The sequence below is a fragment of the Dipodomys ordii genome, unplaced genomic scaffold (assembly GCF_000151885.1).
Source record: "Dipodomys ordii isolate 6190 unplaced genomic scaffold, Dord_2.0 Scaffold11, whole genome shotgun sequence".
NCBI lineage: Eukaryota > Metazoa > Chordata > Mammalia > Rodentia > Heteromyidae > Dipodomys > Dipodomys ordii.
This window is the reverse complement of record NW_012267227.1, coordinates 13,316,125-13,339,154: the sequence shown is the minus strand read 5'-3', so window position 1 is coordinate 13,339,154 and position 23,030 is coordinate 13,316,125. Positions and strand designations below refer to the sequence as shown.

Sequence of the window (23,030 nt, the reverse complement as noted above, 5' to 3'; positions counted from 1 at the left end):
ATGGAGCTGGGGAGGGATGGGGAAGGGGAAGGAGTCGGGGAGCTCCAGCGAGAGGTCATTTAAGGGAGAGGAGCCTGTGGACAGACATTGCTTTGGGAGCCATAGCGGGGAGGGATGAGTAGGTGAAGGTGGAAAACCTGCCAAGAATCAGCTTGTAAAGGATTTTTATCAACCTTAGAAATGAATTCAGACTATATATATAAAGGTCTTTGAGAACCATCAGACTGCTTTCAGGCAAGAAATTAATGCCATAGCGTTTGTATTTTGGAGAGGTCCTATTTGCTTTTGTGAAGAATAAACTAGAAGTCTAGAAGAGAAAAAAAAGCAGTTGGGATTCTAGAACAATGAAGAGGAGACTTGCAGGATATTTGATGAGATCAGAAGAGGATGACTAAAGGATAATTCCCAAGTTTAAGTTCAGGTGACTGAGATATAACATGTATCCATAATAATAGTTGTAATCATGGGATTCTTACCAAGCACAAAAACTTGGGCAAATGATTTACAGATATCAGATCACTATATTAACATTCATATTATTATCCTCCTTTAAGAAGGGAAAATTGACATGAAGAGATTAAATACCATGTCCATGGGCCATATGGTCAGTAAGTGATACTGCCTAGAATTGAACCCAAGTACTCTTGAGCTCTAAGCTTGTGTGTGGTGTGTAGGAGATTTCTCAGGGTGAGAAATGAAGATCGAGCTGCTTAGGTTCTACTTGAGGCCTGCTAAATGCAAAGAGCCTCAAGCAGAGAGTTGGATGGCTGGGTCTGGAGCTGAGGAACGTGGTCTGTGTTGAGCATGTGGACTTGGGATTCTGGTGGTTGGTGGTAGTGGCTGTGCGGGCCGGAATGGTGAAGAATCACATCTAAGAGGTTAGCATGAGCTGGGGAAGGGAGTAGAGCGGAGTGGAGACACAGGGCAGCCAGAGATGGGGTGTCCAGGTCTCAGGCTGTGTTCCCTTGCTTCAGGGAGATGAGCCCTTGCAGAGGAAGACTGTCTTGGATTTGGTCATCAGGCTGCTGATGGGCAGAAGAGAAACTGAAATGAGTTCGGAATACCAAGAAAAGTGGGAACTTGGAGACAATGCACTGAGACTGCTCTGGGGAGAAGCCTGACCCCGGTTGGGGGGGAAGAGCTGAGAGAGAAGGATCCGGCAGAGCCAGGCAGCCTGAGGTCATCTAGCTAGCTGTGCTTGTGATGAGAGCCACCGAAATGCTCTGAAATTGAGGTTCAGTAACGGCTGTGGCAGGGGAGTATTGATCACAGTAGGTAGGGGAATTAGGAACCAGCTCCAAGGGTCCTGGATCCTTTGAGGACCCCTGAGCTTTTCACTAAACCCTTATCCCACTGTCCTTTGGTGTGTGAAGAAGCTCACTTTGCCTGGCTGGCCTGAGTGTCTTCATACACCAAAGGGACTTGTCCAAGCCTGGGCCTGGGCGCCTGGTATCTCCTCTCAACTGGCTATGGGGAGAAGCAGCATCCTAGACTTGGAACCGTGTCCCCTGCCCTCCAAAGCGCTCAGCCCAGCTCCCGGACGATGCAGCCCACTTCCGTATGTCAGTGAGGATGCAGCCTCGGGAAGATGAGTCAGAGCTGCTTTGTCATCTCCCCACTAAACCATTAGTGGGAAATTAACTCGTAGAGTTGTAGGGAGTTCTTTATAAAATGTCTTCTTTTTTTTCCCTGTTGGTTGTGGAGCTTGAACTATGGGCCTGGGTGCTGTCCCTCAGCTCTTCAGCTCAAGGCTAGCACTCTACCACTTGAGTCACAGCACCGCTTCCGGTTTTCTGGTGGTTCATCAGAGATAAGAGTCTCAGGGACTTTCCTGCCCGGGCTGGCTTTGAACCCCAATCCTCAGATCTCAGCTTCCTGAGCAGCTAGGATGACAGGCGTGATCTACCAGCACCCGGCTTTAAAGGTCCTATCTAATAGTGCTGGCAGGCTCTTCCTCTAACGTGGGTACCCAGCTTCCCAGAGGGAGGAGGGGCCATCTCAGAGTGCAAGGCTCCTGGCTATCCAGCCTGCTAAGGGAAAGAGGTGTGTCTGTTCTGATGTGACGGGGCCTGCTTCCAAGCCTGTGTGCGGGAGAGGACTGGGTGAGCAGCAGAGATTCTTTCAATGAAAGGGTAAATGCCCCTCCCCCCCAAGACACCTCATCAGCCAAGAGTTGCTTAGTGAGACTGGATGGTTCGGAAGGCCCAGCTCTACTTAAGAGGTCTTCTGGCATCTGTACATAGCAGACAGGTTTTCTTAGCATGCATGGAAGGTCATACAGTTGAAGGTATACTGCTTTTGTGTGGTCTAAAGGTCATTCTGTCCACCTATGGTCATACTGTTCTTATCAAATAGTGATGTTGTTGATTGGTTAAAATCCAGATTCCCCTCCCCCCCCCCCACACACACACAGCACTGTGCTTGGAATCCAGACTAGAGAATCGTGTATACACTTAGGTCTCTCTTTCATAATGGACTTGCAGTTACAATCGTGTGTCCTAGTAGGCCCCAAGGAGCAGCTCTTACCTTGCTTCTCTTTGCGGTCTTTCAATCTTCCTAACCCCATTGCTCCTTTTCCATTCCATGCAAGTTGTGTATGCTCTGGGTTGTCATTTCATTCCCCCTGGAATTTCTAGACTCCAGAATGCATTGGTGCCCCTTCTGCTGCAGTTCTAGGTTCAACCCTGCAGCCGGGATGGCGGTCCTCCCAGGGTCTACTACCCTCTGTGCTTTGATAGTTTTATAGAAACCTCAATCAGACAGGAATCCAAAATGCTAAACATGCCCTCAGCAATTCTGCAGGGCTGTGGTGGTTCACAACACATGATTAGTTTGTTTATCCTCTTACCCATGGTTCATTGACCATCGTCTCGGGCACTGACAACTTTGAGACATACTTGTCCCGAGGGACTGGAAAGCTGCTCCAGGCTTTGAAAACTTTAGAGGACTTAACAGTCACCAAGCTAGGGAGAGGAGTCAAGCAGGGCCAGGGGAGGAGTCGCATGGCTTGGTGATAAAGTCAGTGGCATGACACATCTCAGGGCTAAAACCAGAGCCAGCATAGCAGAGTATAAGCCAAGAGGGACCAAGGCTCAGGATGGTAGAGAAACAGGATGGTGGGCTCTGTTTCATAGACAAACCAAAGACCTCTCTAGTCCCAGAGATGTGGAGACAGAGACAAGATGCAGAACATTTCGAAAAGTCTTCAAGGTCATATTCCAAAAGGTGGGGGCTGTATGTGAAGAGAAAGGATTCCTTTCTGCTAAGTTGCTCCTGAGCGTGGTGACTTCAGGGCTCAGCATTCTGCATCGACTACGGCAGTGAGTTCATCCCCTGCAAGGGTTGTGCAAGGAAACCAGAGGCAGGTAGAAAGCATTGGACGAAATTCCTGACCATTGCCAATTCTGTCCGAGAGGGACAAAAAGGAATGTCAAAACAAAGAAGGGCAATTTGCGGGCTCCAGACCCGGATGAAAGGCCTTGGCGAAAGTAGTCAGATAAACCAGTTTGGAAGGACAGGCGATTGGGATCAGAGCATGCAAAGCTTGACTTCATGACTTTCCAGGGTGGGACGTTGGGCTGGGTCTACTGACATCTTTGAAAAGCTGGAGAAACTGGGAAGTTATCAGATGAAAGAGGGGAGAAGGAGCAGAGCATCGAGTTAACCAAGACTTTCTGTGAGGCCACGGGAGGCAGAGGTCTGCAGACGTCACTGGCAGAGTAGAAGGGATCAGCTCCACTTTCAGATCTCGAGGTGGGTGGGAAATGAGGCTCTGAGCACCTCCTCTTAGCGAAGTGGCATCTCCAGAAGAGACCAAGGGAGGGCTTTCAAACTAGTGGGCGTTCCTAGTTCCCCTGGACTGGGGATAAAGTCAAATCTACTTCATTCCTCCATACTCACTTCCTTTGAACCGAGGAAGCAATCAAAGAGGGCCAAAGACTATATACCAGTTCGTTATCTGGGAATGATTCATTTCAGATTTGGCCAGTATACTTAATAGCATTAGTATCCTGTGTAAATATTCCTACATAAGGAGTTCCTTTCCAGTTTGAGTCTGCTCATAACACATCTCAACGTTTTGACTGAAACATCTTTATTTTTTTTAATTCTACTGAAAAGGTGTCTTCACTGGTTACAGAATTCTAGGCTGGAAATTTATTTTCTTTCAGCACTTTTAAAAATCTCATTCCATGGTCTACTGCTTTCCATCGTGTCTGTGGTAAGTCAGCTGTCCAGATTATTCTTGTTCCTTTGAAATTAATATATCTTTTGGCTTTTTTTTACCCTATTGTCTTTATTTTCCGCTGAAAATAGATTATTTAGATTATTACTAAGTATGATTTTCCATTGTGTGTAGTCCTTGAAAGGTTTTTAATGTAGAGCGATAGTCTTTTGTTAATTTTGAAAAAGAGTGCTGTTAAGTGTTGCTTCTGTCCATTTTTCTCTCCATTCTCAGGACTCCAATAGGTTACATCTTTTCACAAGATGATAGGTATCTCAGACTGCCCAATTTCTTTTTTTCCAATCTCTCACCGCTCCATATTTCTGTCTGGTAATTTTTTTCATCTACTTTCCAGTTCACAAATCTTCTCTTTATCTAAGACCAATATGCTACTAAATAATATGTATAGTTACTAAACAATATGTTACATCTGTTAAGAAATTCTGGTGTTGTATAGTTACCATTTAATTCTGTCTTAGGAGTTACAGTTCTCTGGTGAAACTCTATAATCCCATGTTTTCTTTTTTCCCTTAGATACAATAAGCAGAGTTGTTTTTTAAACATGTCTGATTACTCTAATGTCTGAATTATCTCTGAGTCTATTTCAGTTTTATTGCTTTTCTCTTAGCATGGGAATGTAATTACTGTTCCTATGTTTTAAGGGGGGGAAAAACCTGCTTGTAAAAAAAAAAAAACCCTATACTCTCTGGATGATCTCTCTAGAGAGATTTCATCTTATCTTTTCTGGCAAGCAGCTACAATACAAGATTATATATCCTTATACCCGTCCAATCTGGGTCTTAAGTTTGTCAGGAATCAGGAGCTTGGACTCCCTCATGTTTTATGTTTAATTTTTACTTTCCTGGTGCAGTTTTTCAATAGTGAAAACAGTATTTAGATATTTCCTACCAACACCAATTCTTGGTGTATGCTAAATGAAACTCCCAAAAGTATATTTTTTCTTCATAGCTGTAGTCTCCATAGCTGCACCCTTATCTCTAGAGAACTTAAGAATGCGCACATCTTATAGGTGAGAAGTGTCAGTGTAGAGCTCAGTGCTTGCAATTCAACATGTTTCTTTTTTTAAGCAGTGCTGGGATTTGAACCCAGGGTGTTAAGCTTGCCAGGCAGCTCCTGAAACTCCCTTTTCTCAACCACCTACAGCTCCATCCCTGGCTATCTTGGCAGCTCAGTACTCCTGTTAAGAGCTTTCTTCATTGTGTTTTTAACTCAGTGTCAGTAATGAGGGGGGAATGGGAGACCACCAAAGTCCACATACGCTCCCCGGGGCGCCCCTGAGGTCTGATTTGGAGGAATAGGCTCTTTCTCTCAGGAATACCCTTTTTTGTAAGCTTATACCTAAGGAAAGCATTCTCCTCCTTTCTGGGGGCATCTACATTTCTGAAGCTGTGACTTATTCTATGTCATTGTTGTGATGAGAAACCTAAAGTTTGAAAGTATCTGGGCACGATGAAAGGGTGAAAAATCACTCCTTGTTGCCCCATTAAATATATTTACTAAAAAAAAAAAAAGAAATGACTAGACATTTTCTTTGAACCCAGCTCTCTGTGTGAGATGCTTTCTCTACAGATTATCTCAGACCTAAGAAGAAACCATGAACGTAGTCAAGGTCATGACCCTTGAAGAAAGCGAATCTTAAAAAAAGATTAAGTCAACTTGAAGTCCAGATCCATTGAAGTAAATGTCACACTCGAAGTTGAACTCAGATTTTTCTAACAAATTTTCTTTACACCCTCTTGCCTCGCCCTCTTCCAACATAATGAGTTCCCTGATTTCAGTGAGTGCTGGAATCCTCAGGCTTTTCCTTAAATCCAGTGAGAACTGAGTAGTCTGAGGTGTTCCATACAGATATTTCCCCTTATTATAATAGTTCTCTGGGCTATTTCCAGGTTCTTCCTATTCCTCCCCAGCCCTGTTTTGATTATCTGTAGAATATTAAACACTGCCATTTTTCCCTTCAATGGCAAATCAGTAATTTTTGTTTGAAACAAAGCTTTGTGTAGGTACAGGAAGCAGTTAGTGGTAGGGCTTTTATTTTCAGAGGATTAGGTTGGCGAGAGGCCAGGGGTTCGGAGGAGTGCTTGCTGCACCGTCTCGATGATGAGTTGTGGGAAGTGATAGGTCAGCCTACAGCTGGATGCTCAGTGCTTCCAGCGAGTCAGCCAGCAAGTTCTCCCCAGCCTGGGGTTGTAGCAGAGACTAGCTACGCCAGGTGAAGCCCCTCTCTGCCCCGCCCTGTGAGACAAGGAGGCTCTGCCTGCTCCATGTGAGTCATTAGCTTACTATCGTGGAGGAGCATCATGCATGTGTATGACTTTCCCCCAGTGCTCAGGAGAAAGATCTACTAACTCTCCAGGTAGTCTGGAGGACGACTTTGCAAAATCTACCTCTGAAGCAACGTGTTGCCCTTTGATGCGGCTTCAATGTTACTAGGACTTTGAAAACAGTATGGAAAAGCAAGAGAGAGGGACAGTGCTTCAGAAAAATGGGCAGATGTGTGAAAAGGGTCATCTTTTCTTGGTTGAAAATGTGCATGTGGCAAAAGACGACAACAAATGATCATGGTGTTGGATTAGGATGATGGATCCCTGAGAGAAGGGAACTAGGTGATTACTTTTTTTTTAGTCAGTCATGGAGCTTGAACCCTGGGCCTGGGGGCTGTCCCTCAGCTCTTCAGCTCAAGGCGAGCGCTCTACCACTTGAGCCACAGCGCCACTTCCAGTTTTCTGGGTGGTTTATTGGGGATAAGAGTCTCACGGACTTTTCCTGCCCAGGCTGGCTTTGAACCGCGATTCTCAGATCTCAGCCTCCTGAGTAGCTAGGATTACAGGCGTGAGTCACCAGCGCCCAGCTGATTATTTTTATTTTAAACTACATTTTTTCAAGTTTGATAAATATGTGCAGATTCTAACACTTATTCTCAATGTGATCCTTGAGTATTTTAAACAGTTATTCACTGGGGAAAACTGGCTTTTCTTCCCCCCCAACCTTGTTTGGACTCTTACGGTCTGCACCTGGTCATGTATTAGGCATTTAGTTCCTTGTGAGCATGAAAAGAGATGGTGTCACATCTTCTCCATAGGAAACTGCTGCTCACAGAGTTGGAACAGGAAGTGTTTTGGTTGCACAATTGGACTGCCATTACCACCTGGAATTTGGTATTAAGTGGAGAGCACTGAGGATAAAGCCAAATGTTTTGCAAAGCAGAGTATGGAAAAGTTCCCCCACTTAAGCAGTAGGGCTCTCGTTTCTGTTTTGCAATCCATTGATAATGTTGAAAGGTCTTTTATATTTCTGACTCTGGTTATTTTCCTGGGATTATTATATAATTTAATGCTGTTTTCATGGATTTATTAAGGTATTGATCTAGAACAAGTTGTACATAGCTGTAATGTATGATTTAACATGTAACGCATCTCAATAAGGATGATGACTAGAGCCCCTCTAGATTTTATGGTATTTCATTTTCTAAAGTGACAAAACAAGCAGTTGTAGAGAAAGTACACCCTAAGGCAGGCTCTAGCAAGGGATAGCAGTGGAGAGAGGGACGGTAGTATGAGAGAGAGGTCACAGAGGAAAGAGGAAGAGGTGAGTGAGTGGTGTATTTAAGAGAGGGCAACTGGTAAGCAAGGAGCAGAGAAGAGGAAGCTGAGAGGCGAGAGACAGGGAAGAGAGGCCCTCTCATCCGTCCCCCCTCCTCTGGACCCCGCAGCTCTCCCCCACCCCCCCGATTTCCCACCACACTCTGGTAGGGACCTCACCTCTCTCTCACGCGCTCTGGACCTCTTTCTTTCTGACCTCTCATCTCAAAAACTCTCCTCTTTCTCTCTTTCTCTACTGACCTCTCCTTGGACAACTCATCGCTTTCTGTGTCTCTGCTGCACCTCTCTCAAAAAGAGAGGAGAGCTCGAGAGAGAAATGTGGAGAGAGAGAGGTCCACACATATATACGTGTGTGCACACACACACACATATGTAGACATATATAGGTAAGATCTGGAGAGAAAGGTGAAAAGTCCAGAGACAGACAGACAGAAAGATATGTGAGATCCAGAGAGAGAGAGAGAGAGGGACAGAGGGAAGGGCATCAAGGGGGATGGGAGGGAGAGACAGCCAGAGAGGAGAGAGAGAGATCAGAGAGAAGACTGATAGAGGCCAGAGAGAGAGGAGAGAAACAGAGACAGGAGAAAAGAGGCGAGGGACAGGTGAGAGTGTGTAGAGGGCTAGGTCGGGAAGGGCCCAGAAATGTCCAAGAGAGGAAGAGCACAGAGTCCTTTGTGAACCATGGTGAGGCCTGGGAGGAAGGGAGGGGTGGGAAGGGGTACAAGGAGGACAAATGGGTTGGAAAGAGAGAGGAAGGGGAGTGGGGAGTGTGGGGAGAGCGAAAGAGAGGGGGAAGGCAAGAAGCAGGCTAGCGAGGGAAGAGAGGAGGGAAAGCAGAGAAGAGAGGCAGGCAGGGGAGAGGGAGATACCGGAGAGAGGAGAGAAAGAGGGGAAGAGGAATGAGAGGAAAGAGAGAGCAGAGACAGGAGAGAGAGAGAGAGAGAGAGGGAGGGAAGAGAGATGGGAGAAAGGAGGAGGAGGAGGGAGAGGACATAGAGAATGGAGAAAGGCGGGAATAGGAGAGGGTGGTATGAGCGGAGGAGGGTAGACATGGAGAGGGGTGAGGGAGAGGAGACTGAGAGGTGAAGGGAGGGATAGAACCGAGAGAGGGAGGAAGAGAGAGATGAGATAGTTTAAGGCAAGCATTCTTACTTACGGAGTCCAGTTTGGAGAATCGAACCTGGGCAGGGACTCAGCTGATGGGTGGCCTCCAATCGCTCCCAAATTGACTCAATGCAATTCCCTGAGCAAATTCATTTTCCCAGCCCTGAAAGCTGAGAGGCTTGGATTTGATGGTCCCTCAGGTGCCCCGGGAGTACGGAAGTTCAATAACGCAAAGAGGTCGGGGCTACTTAAGATATTATTGGTGTGTGTCCAAATGGTTTTATGTAAAAACGTGAGCGTCTCCAGGGGCTGGGTGTCAGCTGTGGCCCTCACCCTAACCTGCTTTGCTTGATTGGTTATCAGGAAATCATTTGCTTTTCAGTCGCTTTCACCCTGATTCAAAGTCACTTGTCATGGATTCCGTGTGGGTCTGGCGAAGCTGTAGGAAGCGCTCTACTTAAGAATTTAGAGCTGGGAACTTGGCAGGCCTTAAGCAAAGACTGATGAGAGATGCCAGGGTGGTCAGCTCTCCAGATAACTTTGAGGCAGCTTGGGCAATTTATGGGGGGCGGGGGGTGGGCAGAGCACACACTGTATTATAGCTTTCAGGACTGGGGGAAGGGCTGCAGAATGGAGTTTAATTAAAATTCGGGTCCCAACGTGGCCCATCTTCCTTGCCAAGTCAGCAGCTAGCATTTCTGTTTGTAGTGCTGGTGATCTCGCTGCGATGACAAACTTAGTTACCTCGAAAATTCTGGCCAGTCTGCCTAAAACGTCAATATGTGAACCAGATGTTCTACCAAGGTCTGGCACACTGCTGTTCTTTGCCTGTGATTTCAGAGATACCTGATCGACCACCGCTGGGAGGGAGGAGGCTGGGAAAGGATCTGGGAAAAGAGCTGGTGACAAATGAGAAAACCATCGTATTACACAGCTTCACACCTTTCCAAATGGCTTCTGTGTTCCAGGTAGCTGAGTCGGATTTCTGAGGAGGGGCTGCTCTGCCTTCGTCTTGGTCCAGCCATGAAGCTCTTCCTGCTTTGTGTCTGCACGCTGCTCCTGATGGCTTCACAGCTGAGGGCAGTCAGCTTTCCCGAAGATGAGGAGCCCCTCAATACCGTTGACTACCACTGTAAGTGATCCGAAGCAGTGTTCTCTCCTAAGAAGGAAGCATATTCATTTTCAGAACCGGAGAGAGATTTTTGCCTGTTAATTTATTCGGTCATCATTTCACTGTATTTGAAAACAGCGGAACAGTTTGATCGCTTTTCTGGCAACCCACATAGAGGTACAGATAAAGCTTCTATATATCCCATATACTTTTTGAGTATAAACAAAAGGACCCATTATGTTATCTATTTTCCGTAAAAAAAAAAAAAAAGAAAAAGACCGTTTGCTGACATTTGCTGCCTTTTATTCATTTATATTCAAGACCTTAAGAGAGGAATTTAGTTAAAACCTTTCTACAACTAGTATATACAGCTAATCAATGCTGTCTATTGATTCTTCAGCTCCATAATCCTGACTGATGGTTTAGCCCATTTTTACTTGCAGATTCAAGGCAATATCCGGTTTTTAGAGGGCGCCCTTCAGGCAATGAATCACAACACAGGCTGGACTTTCAGCTGATGTTGAAAATTCGAGACACACTTTATATTGCTGGCAGGTAATTTTCCTCTCATTGGTTTATTAGATTAAAATTCTTTTCTCTTGTGGTGCTTGCATTAATGTGTCTAGTTCATGAAAAACTAATATGTGATTGTGATCGAGAATTGCAAGTAGCCAAAAATATTCATGGAGTCAGTGTTGTATACCAAAAACAAAATACAGGGCTAAAAAGCCTTCAGCACTGCTATTTTATTACTGCCATCAAAAAACCATACACCATTCTTTTTTTTTTTCCCTAAAGCAGCAGGGAAAAAAAATCGTTCCTTCTTATTCTCTTTTAACTCAGAATTGTTGGAGCAAATACTAGAAATATACCTATGCTAATACCAATTGGCAGTTTGACTCAGGCTTGGAGAACTTGCTTTTGATTATACAAATATATATATGTAAAACATATATACATATATATGTATGTATATGTGTGTGTGTATATATATATATATGCACCTCAGTAATGAAAAAGAACTCTGTTAAGCTTGTTTGGGACAGAGACGATCCAGAGGCTCTCCAAAACATGATAAAGGCAGATATGTAAAACTAAATAAGCAGCAACTTCACATTTTTACGCATTCAACATGATTTGACTTCTTCCCTTATCTCCACCAGGGATCAAGTTTATACAGTCAACTTAAATGAAATCCCCAAAACAGAAGTCATTCCAAGCAAGGTGAGCCATTACAATTAGGAAATTTCTTTGTGCTTACGTAGGACTTGAGGTATTATTCCCCCCTCCAAATATGTCCCTACTGAACCCCGATTTGCTTAATACAGAAGCTGACATGGAGGTCAAGACAACAGGATCGAGAAAACTGTGCTATGAAAGGCAAGCATAAAGTGAGTGGAGCAGACAAGGACCCCTAGAGTCAGAACATTCCAGAACATCTGCATATGCAATGTGTAACATCAATGTACTTACTCTCTTTAGGATGAATGCCACAACTTTATCAAAGTATTTGTTCCCAGAAACGATGAGATGGTTTTTGTTTGTGGTACCAATGCATTCAATCCCATGTGCAGATATTACAGGGTAAGCGTGCTTTTTGATCCTGTTTGGTCTTCACTGGACTACTATTCACGTGGAGTCCTTTTCTCTATGTTCCAGAAATTTCTTTGATCGCTAATGCACTAAAAATAAGCAAAGAAGACTTCTTCAAGTACAATTTCGATCTAAATAAAGCAATATTGCATTCAGACAGGTACATTGAACACATGTGACAAGATCTATTTATTTTTCTTTTATAGTTGAATACCTTAGAGTATGATGGGGAAGATATTAGTGGCCTGGCAAGATGCCCATTTGATGCCAGACAAACCAATGTTGCCCTGTTCGCTGGTAAGAACCTGCAGCACCCTGACTATGAATGATTAATTACACTGACTACAAAACGAATTTAAATGGGGGAGGAATTAAAAAGCTCCTAACTTTGGCAGACACAGGTATCTCAAAGGCTCAAATGCAAACTATTTTTATAAAGAAAACTTAAAAAGCCCACGTATCTCAGTGTATGTTATACGTCTCCTGACATGTGGCTGGCTCTGTTGTTAACTAAGCTAGTGACCCCTGAGTAAGTTCCTTAATTGTGGATGTTTATACCCCTAATCTGTAAAATGAGGTAATATGATGGGACAGCGGGTAAGAGGCTGAGCGTCAGGTATGTACTTATCTGACTAGATAATGGAAGCAGGTGGAAACGCTGGAAGGGGTCTAAACACACTGCTACATAATTATGGTTATTTTACCCAATTATCATTTTGGTTTCAGATGGGAAACTATATTCTGCCACAGTAGCTGACTTCTTGGCCAGTGATGCTGTGATTTATCGAAGCCTGGGAGACGGATCTGCTCTTCGCACCATAAAATATGATTCCAAATGGATAAAAGGTACCTTTGAAGAGCAGTGGACGTGGGCGGGGCGGCTTGGGAGTGAGCAGCAGCCAGCGCCGGCCAGAAGTTGAGTGCAGGACTCTGGTAGTTCCCGCTTTGGTGGTGGATGGGAGCATTGGTCGAAAAGGGGAGCCTAGTGGGCATGCCAGGAAGAAGCTCATCCAGGAGCCCCAAAACAAAAACCTAGGGAGCACTCCTGTCTGGTGTACCAATTTGTCTAACTGCAAAGGCAGATAGCATACTTCCCCACCCCCGTCTGCCCACCTTGTTAAGTTACACTCAGAATCCATGAGGAGAATCTGTGAGCCCACAGCTTCAGTCATTTGGTTCTTGAGATTCTAACAACTGACTTTTTTTTGTTATCCTCAGGGTAATAAGTTTTCTTCCCTAGTTAAGTAGGTTAATGAAGAAATCTGTTGAAACAAAGATCTTTGCTGCAGTATAGTTCCCCGTAGGACTTTTTACAGTCCATTAGCTGACTCCAAAGACATTCACAGGCTCCCTGAAGCTTGAACCCCCACCCATCTTGGGGCTCCTGGAAATCACTACCTTGGTGCGACTCTCCAGCATCTGTCTGTCATAGCTGGCAGTGGAGAGCTTAGGCTAATTACTTTTTTTGCTTTTTCTTTCAGAGCCACACTTTCTTCATGCCATAGAATATGGAAACTATGTCTATTTCTTCTTCCGAGAGATTGCTGTGGAACACAACAACTTAGGCAAGGTGAGTTCTGCAGGGTTGATTGGTATTGGGAGTTGAGGCTAGCTTTGCAGAGGGACAGATGATGTTTTGGCATGCAAACGTTTCCAGCATTCGGTTCAGGGCCTGGAAGGCTGAAGTCAGAGATCTAGGTGCTTTTTGGGGAGAATAATTTGCTGGAAACCCATGAATGATGACCAGAATGGGACAGCAACCTTAGGCCTTCAGAAGGTTGCATTGTTTAATATCACCACAAGCAGTACTCGCTACATGCCTCTGACCTTCCTCTTTAGAAATCCATTGATAGTCTAGTCTCTGACCTAGTCAAAAGGCAAGATTGAAAAAGTAGGGGATCTCGTTTAATTCAGGAAGTGATGGTAAATTATTTACATTTCTCCTATGCCAAGTTTAAAGACCACATATTTTTTTTCCCGTGAGGTACAGGTTAGGTGGTTACTATCTCCCAACTGCTGGGATTACAGGCATACGCCATTACATGGTCCTGAGACCGTACATCTCCTTAGCAATGTAAGAAGAGTCAACTCCCCCCCCCCCACTCTTTTGCTTTTCTCACAGGTAAATCTAGTTTGCCTTCTTCCTGTATAGATCCCTCAGGAGAGGGTGGCTACATACTTTTAAGCCAAATATCTTAAGCACGTCTAGTCTCTCATGGCGTTCCTATCGGCATTTGGTTCACAGTCCCGACCCATCCTCATAACCCATTGCTTTGTCTCTGTACCCGGACAGGCTGTGTATTCCCGTGTGGCTCGTATATGTAAAAATGACATGGGTGGCTCCCAGCGGGTCCTGGAGAAACACTGGACTTCGTTTCTGAAGGCTCGGCTGAACTGTTCAGTCCCTGGCGATTCCTTTTTCTACTTTGATGTTCTGCAGTCTATCACAGACATAATCCAAATCAACGGCGTCCCCACTGTGGTTGGGGTGTTTACCACGCAGCTCAACAGGTAAGAACCTGTCCCGGAGGCTTCTGGAGATGCTCCGTGCTCCCGCGCAGAGCCCGGGGGCCACGTGCCTGTTGTACCCCCCCCCCTTCTTCCTCATTGTTTTCTGCTTCTCATTGTTCTCAGCATTCCCGGTTCTGCAGTGTGTGCATTCAGCATGGAAGACATCGAGAAGGTGTTCAAAGGACGGTTTAAAGAACAGAAAACTCCAGATTCCGTTTGGACAGCAGTCCCCGAAGACAAAGTACCCAAGCCAAGGTAAAGACAACCCACTGAAAAGGATTTTTTTTTCTTGCACACAAAAATCCCCTGTGGTCACTGGTTGTGTCCATCCATCTTCAGAGAGCAGCTGGGCCAACCTCCCAGCCCAGGACTGGAGGTGGGGGTGGGGGGGCCTGGGCAGCATCTCAGACAAAGCCAGTAGCAGCCCCCCTGCAGACGGCGAGCACCCTGTGCTTGCCAATGTGGATGTCAGAGAAAGAGCATCGCTTCCGGGTCACCGTTGACTCTCCTGACCTCTCAGACTGGGCACTTCCTTCTTAGATACAGTTGCGGGGTGGGGGCGGGAAAAGAATCCCGTTTTTCTTCCAGGCCTGGCTGTTGTGCGAAACATGGTCTTGCGGAAGAGTACAAAACCTCCATCGACTTCCCCGATGAGACCTTGTCATTCATCAAGTCCCACCCCCTGATGGACTCCGCCGTCCCACCCATTGCCGATGAGCCCTGGTTCACAAAGACCCGAGTCAGGTGAGGCGGTGTGGGATTGGGCGCTGGCTCCTGTCCTGAGTTCTCTGGTGGTTGCCTTTCCCATCTGACTTGCCCCACCTCCTCTGGCAGGTACAGACTGACAGCCATCGCCGTGGACCGTTCGGCAGGGCCTCACCAGAACTACACAGTCATCTTCGTTGGCTCCGAAGCTGGCATTGTACTTAAAGTTTTGGCAAAGACCAGTCCTTTCTCGTTGAATGACAGCGTATTACTGGAAGAAATTGAAGCTTACAACCAAGCAAAGTAGGTCTATTTTATGAGAAAGCTCTTCAGCGCTGCTCAGAAATTTCTGGTGTATATTCCTACTCTTCTGCTCACTTCCTCTCAGCCTTTTAAATTAGTGGTCTTGGTTTGTTCGGTTTGGTTTTCTGGAGCCTGCTAGTGCACAGAGAGAGGGTGAATAGTTGATGAATGTGCATATAATTCAGTCCTCGTTGTCCATTTGTGGAAATGAGAATATTTTAGCACTACCCCTTGTATCTTCCAGATACGGTTCAGGATGCTACATAGGCACATATATTTATAGCATTGATAGTTTACTGGTTTCTTCAAACCAGAACGTAAGAAATTATTTGAGCAATTAAGAAAAACAAGATATAGGTAACAGAATTAGAGCCAAGGAAACATCTGGAGACACTTCAAACATGTGATGATTCCAATTATAGTAAAATAATAGAGCAGAGCGCCGGTGACTCACACCTGTAATCCTAGCTACTCAGGAGACTGAGATTTGAGAATCATGGTTCAAAGCCAGCCCGGGCAAGAAAGTCCATAAGGCTCTTATCTCCAATTAACCACCAGAAAATGAAAGTGGCCCTGGGGCTCAAGTGGTAGAGCGCTCACCTTGAGCTGAAGAGCTCAGGGACAGTGCCCAGGCCCAGAGTTCAAGCCCCATGACCGCCCTCCCCCTCCCCTCTCCCCAGCCCCCTCAAAAGAAAGCTACTAGAAGCTCCCAAATCCTTTACAAATGTAATCTTCGAAAACCCTCTGTCCCGCCAGAAGTTTAACCATCAGTGCAAATCACATGATTATCAGTCCCCAAACGATGTACCTGCTTGGCTTGCTATCAAGAACACTAAGATTTCCCCAGTCACTGCAAAGCCAAGCCATACATGCCTTGCACATGTAGCTTCTGACCCACTAAAAATATGTCTTCAAAAATCTCTCCCATAAAACAGGTGCAGCGCAGAGAGTGAGGAAGAGAAGAAGGTCATCTCACTACAGCTGGATAAAGACCGCCACGCTCTATTTGTGGCATTCTCCAGCTGTGTGATCCGCATTCCCCTCAGCCGCTGTGAGCGGTACGGATCATGTAAAAAGTAAGCTCACGTTTCTGTACTTACCCCGGGTCTTGGACCTTGATGGACGAGAAAATTCCAACCATGCTCTGTTTACTTGTCTACAGGTCTTGCATTGCATCTCGTGACCCGTATTGTGGCTGGTTAAGCCAGGGTACTTGTGGAAGAGTAGCAGTAGGGATGGCGTAAGTAGGCTTTGTCATGTTAGTGACCAACTGTCTTCTCCAGGATCTCTAAAGCTGTAACTTTTAGAAACTTCCCTTCTTCCTTCCTTCCTCACATTTTTGTTTGAGAAATAAGTCAAAAGAAAAGAAAACCTGAAATGTGAAGAAAGGAAGGGATCTTACATCAGAGAAATTGATACGGGGGGGGAGACAAAATTCCTTCTATCTCTACAACCAGCCTAGTTAAATTGTTAACACCGTTCAGCCAGTCAGGGTGAAATGTCAGTGTGTTCTGCGCTGGTTGCCCCTTGGGTCCCTATGAAGGCTCCTAACTGAAGACTTCTTTGCTTTCCATAACCACAGTGCTGGAGGGTATGAACAAGACACAGAATACGGCAACACGGCCCATCTAGGGGACTGCCATGGTAAGACAAAATCTTCCCTTCTCCTTACCCATGTCTTTTGGACCACATTTGCACGTGAACATTATTTTACACTCAGCCTTTGGAAGGACCCGGGACACACACCACCTAGCATTTAACTTAAAACTTCGCAAAAGCTGAGCTGTTTGGTCATGGGGGATATAAAAGAAAAATAACCTTTACTTTTTCTTTTTTTTTTCTTTTCCTCACCGTTTTACAATTTCATAGGAAAGAACAAAAATCTGGAGAAAAGTAGTCTAACCAGTAGGTTAATCTTTTTAAATTTGTAGGCTTTTCTTTTAACTTTTTTAAGTTACGTGGAATTCATAAACTTTTTTGCTTTCTTTTTGGTTACTTTTCACTGATTCCTGTTCCTTTAATTCCTTTAGAAATTTTGCCTACTTCAACTACACCAGATTACAAAATATTTGGCGGTCCAACATCTGGTTAGTTTTGTTTCATTTTTTTGAATTAACCACCTTTGCTTTCCTTGAGTTCAACATTTTCAACCCCTTCTCCCCCCTCCCTTTTGCGCAGTTTGGCAGCCCTTCATTTTTCTGCTTTGACTCATAACCCCACTTATGATGGTACCCAAAGACTTCTTCTAATTCTACACTCCCCCCCCCCTGTGTAGCATGTTAACAGTTCATCATTGAGCAAGGCACATCGTTTCAGAAAACTCCAACAGGTTCACGTGAACTGCATTCCAGCTGCACGCACGCCCACCCACCCACCCAAGCTTTCTTTCTCTCTCACTCCTTTGCATCGTGAATGTTTCCTCTGGTCATCTATATGGAATGGATGGCAGAATTTCATACTTTTCCCCTTCTCCCTTCACCTTCCCTAAGACCTAATAAACAAAATACACATTTCCCTGAAAATGTGTATTCGTGAGTTTTAAGGATTGTTTCGCGGTGATTCTGGGACTCTCTCTGAATGTCATAGTATCAGGAGCTCAGCTGGATGAAGCAGAGTTTTGATGTGTTAAGACATCCAGTGGTTCTCTATGCTTCTCAATCTGTATTGGCTTGGGAGCGTTCATCTGCGACTGCTGCCCCAGTAAAGAACGTGGAGCTAAGGTTTTAGCCTAAAGGCTTAATGTACTTACGTTTGGAGGGAAATTGCCTTGGTGGAAGTCAGTAATAGCCGTATAAAAAAAGTTAAGTAACTCTCAAATCCTGTTGCTGCTTCTGGGGTCCAGAGTAGTTCTATTCCTTGAGGTGAGGGGGAAGGATGGAAGATCTTATGTATCTAAACATCTTTGCTTTTGCTTATATTACTGCTTCCTCTTTGGAAGAAACTCTGTAGGCATTTCAGAACATAAAGCTAGGTGCCTTCTCTGCTATAGAAAGAGACCCTTAGTGGACAGGGTCAGGCAGAACAGGTTTATGAATATCAAGTGTTTACTAAGACATAACTAGGGTGGAATCAGATGGTAGCTTCCCCAGTGAAGGAAATAAAGGTCCAATCATCTATAAAAGCGCTTTCTTGGTCAAATCTACATAAAACGAAATTACAGGAGATGAGCAGCATAATCACCCAGTATTCCTAGGAATGTCTTCAATTTTGCAGTCTGTTTAATGTCTTCAGTGAGTTCTCATTCGTCTCTTGGGAGAAAAGGATGTGGTGCAGGCTCCTCAGATGTATTTTTATGAACTAGTAGATAGAACAGGCTCTCTTATCATTTGGACTGAAACTTAAAAAATGCAACAGACCAATCAGAAAAGTTTTCTGATGCTACCCATGTTAATGAACATCTGTTTGCCACCACAGACATGGAGGTATCTTCATCTTCTATTACCACAGTGGCAAGTATCCCAGAAATTACACCTAAAGTGATTGATACCTGGAGACCTAAACTGACGAGCTCCCGGAAATTTGTAGTTCAAGATGACCCAAACACTTCTGATTTTACTGATTCTTTATCGGGTATCCCAAAGGGTAAGGCTTTACCAGGGAACTCATCTCTTAACTGTGTGGAAACCTGATTCCCAATCTCTCAGAGGAGTGTGCAGTTTGAAGAGGTGAATCTAAATGGAGCTGCCGCCACCACACCTCTGCCACACTGGCCATAGTGCCTTTGGTTTTCTATGGTTAAATCTGAGCACATTCCTTAAAGGAGGAAAGGCCTGGAATGCTGTTAAAGACAGCCACTCAGACAATCTAATCTGTGTTGCTTTCTCTCTGAAGAATCTGAGAACCTGTTGGTATCAAGGAATGTTGAGGATCACCTCAACATCAAAAAAGTACACTCATGAATGGCAAACACTCCGATATCAAATATTTTATCTAAGAGCCTTTCCAAGCCTCATGGTTAGCTTTAATCCAAAATGCAATTAGCAAGGAGCAAATAAGGTAAAACGTTGTGTGGATGCCACGAGCAGTAACACATAACAGAGATTGCTTCTACGATGGACCAAAAGTGATGGTATGGAGCGTTATAAAACAGTCTCGTGATGAGTTAGCTGATTAGATACAGTACTCTACAAACAAACATCTATTCCTCAGTGCCTACCAAACTGTGGTATCCGGTTTCCAATCAGTTTTTTTTGTCAATCAATGCCTTGTCATTTATGATTTACATCTGTTGATTTTTGCTTTTACATATTTTCACTATAAAGTTTTATAATCATTCTTCATTCTACTTTCTGATTTTCTTCAATAACATCATTTCTAGTTTTCTTTCTTGGTCTTTCACAATGCCACTGAATTCCATAACCATGAACATTTATTTAAAACAACTAATATTCCAAGGCCTTAGTACTGACCTAAAGCTATGTAGAATTGTCAAAACCCTCTAGCTCACTTATTCTGGGATAGCTGTGTGTATTAGCATGTAATAGACTTAGATACCTCTTAAACTAACATTTCTTTGAATGACTGTTAGGTGTCTGTGGTTGCATTAAAAATTCCAGTATTTACAAACTAATTCACTCGTCTCCTCCAGGTCTAATTTAAATAGTTCTCAACTACCTCCAGATAATGTTACGGTATTACTTACCTAATACATAAAAAATATTTCCTTACATTGTTTCCTTATACTGGGTTTCTTCTATAGCAGGTAATTCAAGAATGCTTTGCCCTGAAATGGAATGGAAAACAAGCATGAAACTTTGTACTTGTGCCTCACAATGACCAAGCAGATGCTTTTAGTTTATGAGCAAATCCTGTGTTCTTACACTAGTTAAGTTAGAATAATTCTACTAGCATAATATATGTTTATGCTAATTTATGCATCTTCCTAATCCCAGCAGCTGCTCTTTAATCCTGATTTATGAATGAAGAGAAAATCATGAGATGAAACATTTCAAGGGATTAAAACTGGCTATTTGGAAAGTACAGACCTTCTAACTATTTTTTTTAGGTGAAAGCACTATCTAACAACTACTTAAGAGAGATGAGGGGGTAAAGGACAGAAAAAAAATGTATAGCTCAATGGGAAATAGAGTTTTGCAGCAATCATACATCTCTGGAGAACCTACTGTGATGAAAGAAAAATCTCAGTAGCGTATGCTGGACCCTCCAAGCTAGGCAAGTGGGCTGTGTGAGGGGAGGGTCAGCTCCGTGGAAGCATCTCGTTCAGACATTCCTTGTGTGTCTATTGCAGGTGTCCGATGGGAAGTCCAATCTGGAGAATCCAACCAGATGGTCCACATGAATGTCCTCATCACCTGTGTCTTTGCCGCTTTCGTTTTGGGTGCTTTCATTGCTGGTGTGGCAGTATACTGCTACCGTGATATGTTTGTCCGGAAGAACAGAAAGATACATAAAGATGCAGAATCGGCACAGTCATGCACAGACTCGAGTGGAAGTTTCGCCAAACTGAATGGTCTCTTTGACAGTCCAGTCAAGGAATACCAACAGAATATTGATTCTCCTAAACTCTACAGCAACCTCCTGACCAGTCGGAAAGAGCTGCCACCCAGTGGGGATACAAAATCCATGGTAATGGACCATCGAGGCCAACCTCCAGAGCTGGCTGCTCTCCCTACGCCAGAGTCCACACCTGTGCTGCACCAGAAGCCACTACAGTCCATGAAGAGCCACTCAGACAAGCCCCATGGCCATGGAGCTTCCAGGAAGGAAACCCCTCAGTTCTTTCCTTCTAGTCCTCCACCTCATTCTCCATTAAGTCATGGGCATATCCCTAGTGCCATTGTTCTTCCAAATGCTACTCATGACTACAATACATCTTTCTCAAACTCCAATGCACACAAAGCTGAAAAGAAGCTTCAAAACCTTGATCACCCTCTTACTAAGTCGGCCAGTAAGAGAGATCACCGGCGTTCTGTGGATTCCAGAAATACCCTCAATGACCTCCTGAAGCATCTAAATGACCCAAACAGTAACCCCAAAGCCATCATGGGAGACATCCAAATGGCTCACCAGGCCCTAATGCTGGATCCCGCGGGACCAGTGTCGGAGGTCCCGCCGAAGGTCCCTAACCGGGAGGCATCACTCTACTCCCCTCCTTCAACACTGCCCAGAAATAGTCCAACCAAGAGAGTAGATGTCCCCACTACTCCTGGGGTCCCAATGACTTCCCTGGAAAGACAACGGGGTTATCACAAAAGCTCCTCACAGCGGCACTCTATATCTGCTATGCCTAAAAACTTAAACTCACCAAACGGTGTTTTGTTATCCAGACAACCTAGTGTGAACCATGGGGGATACATGCCCACCCCGACTGGGGCGAAGGTAGACTATATTCAGGGGACACCAGTGAGTGTCCACCTGCAGCCTTCCCTCTCCAGACAGAGCAGCTATACCAGTAATGGCACCCTTCCCAGGACGGGACTAAAGAGGACACCGTCCTTAAAACCTGATGTGCCACCAAAGCCTTCCTTTGTTCCTCAAACCCCATCAGTCAGACCACTGAACAAATACACCTACTAGGTCTCAAGTGTGCTATTCCCGCGTGGCTTTATCCTATCCTGTTGCTGAGAGGATGATGTTGTAAGGGGCACCTTAACACAAGAGGCTTGCTCGTATTTTAAGAGAACCAAGTGGCCAAAGAGACTCTCTTTAACTTTGGCAACATCAGAACTTGCCACATGTAGCTACTGCAGCAAAACTTCTGTGTGCTTAACTACACACAAAGGAAGGTGCTGGTAATTCCATTTCTGTGGTTGGAAGCTAAAGTGATGTGTAGCTCCCCAGGGGCTACCTTAACCAGGATAAAAGAGCTGAGAACAGTACTCAGAAGAATCTGTGAACAAATACTTGAAAATGGGTTCAATTTGAGGCTGCCATTCTGTGTGGTCTTCCCATTAAATGTGAACATTTTAATATGTATGCATTCACCTTGCCTCTTGCACAAATGTCAAAAAGAACAAAAAAAAAAGATGGTAATGTCCCGGAAAAAAAAAAAAGAGAACTTGTATATTACCCAGCAGTTTGCTAAAAAAAAAAAAAAATTCAGTCTTTGACCCCAAACTGTAGCATTTTTTTTCATGCCACTGATAAACTGTTGGAAGTGTGAGTGTGTGTGTGTGTGGGTGTGTGTGTGTGTGTGTGTGCGTGCATGCATGCACGTGTGTGTGCGTGTGTGCAGACATTTGGGAGAAAGTGAGAAAGATGTGTTCCCACTAGGATTTGTTTAGGTGCTCACTGCATCTTTTTGTGCTACGGAGTTGTTTACATTTGAGCATGACCGAACAAAAAACTAAACTTCATCCTACATCAGTCATTGGGTTCAGCTCTGAGAGCATACAATCAAAGCTCCCTGGACACTCAAAATGAAACACTCACCTGGTGTGGTACCCAATGCCAGAATGTAAGAGTTCCAAGTAAATTTTGTGCTGCTATTCATTTCAGACTTTGATTCCAGTCTTGCCCCAGCTTACAGAGCTAGAGATAGAGCTAGTAAGAGGTTATCCTTGATTCACCCATCAGTATTCAGTAGTGATACATTCATGTCCACTGTGAATCAAAGCCTGAATTACACTACTTAACCTTGGACACACTAATAAAGAGTTGATTTAGACTGTGATGAGTTCTTATCCCCTCCCCAGTATGTAAAAGTTTTCCTCCTGTAACTCCTCCTATTCTCCAAAGCAAAAGTAAAAGCAAACGTGGAAAGAAAGACAGGAAAGCATTTACAATTGAGTGACTTAGCAGGAGCTGTCTGTGCAGACCTCAGTGGTACAGTCATGTTGTCTATGTTGTGTTCATGTGAGAATTTTCTCCTAAGTCATGCAGGTAATGACAGTATACT

The 23,030-nt window shown here is 44.5% G+C and overlaps 1 protein-coding gene across 1 annotated transcript; it reads left to right on the top strand.

The window, feature by feature from the left end:
* Positions 1-9,020: 9,020 nt before the first annotated feature.
* Sema6d (sema domain, transmembrane domain (TM), and cytoplasmic domain, (semaphorin) 6D) lies at positions 9,021-22,152 on the top strand. Its single transcript, XM_013010247.1, has 18 exons — positions 9,021-10,081; positions 10,504-10,615; positions 11,224-11,284; positions 11,389-11,451; positions 11,543-11,644; positions 11,860-11,950; positions 12,380-12,499; positions 13,135-13,223; positions 13,947-14,164; positions 14,288-14,419; positions 14,753-14,908; positions 14,999-15,172; positions 16,108-16,248; positions 16,335-16,412; positions 16,755-16,816; positions 17,203-17,259; positions 18,587-18,754; positions 20,421-22,152. The coding sequence occupies exons 1-18, from the start codon at positions 9,973-9,975 to the stop codon at positions 21,707-21,709; spliced, it is 3,222 nt and encodes a 1,073-aa protein (XP_012865701.1). The 5' UTR covers positions 9,021-9,972; the 3' UTR covers positions 21,710-22,152.
* The last annotated feature ends 878 nt before the right edge of the window (positions 22,153-23,030 follow it).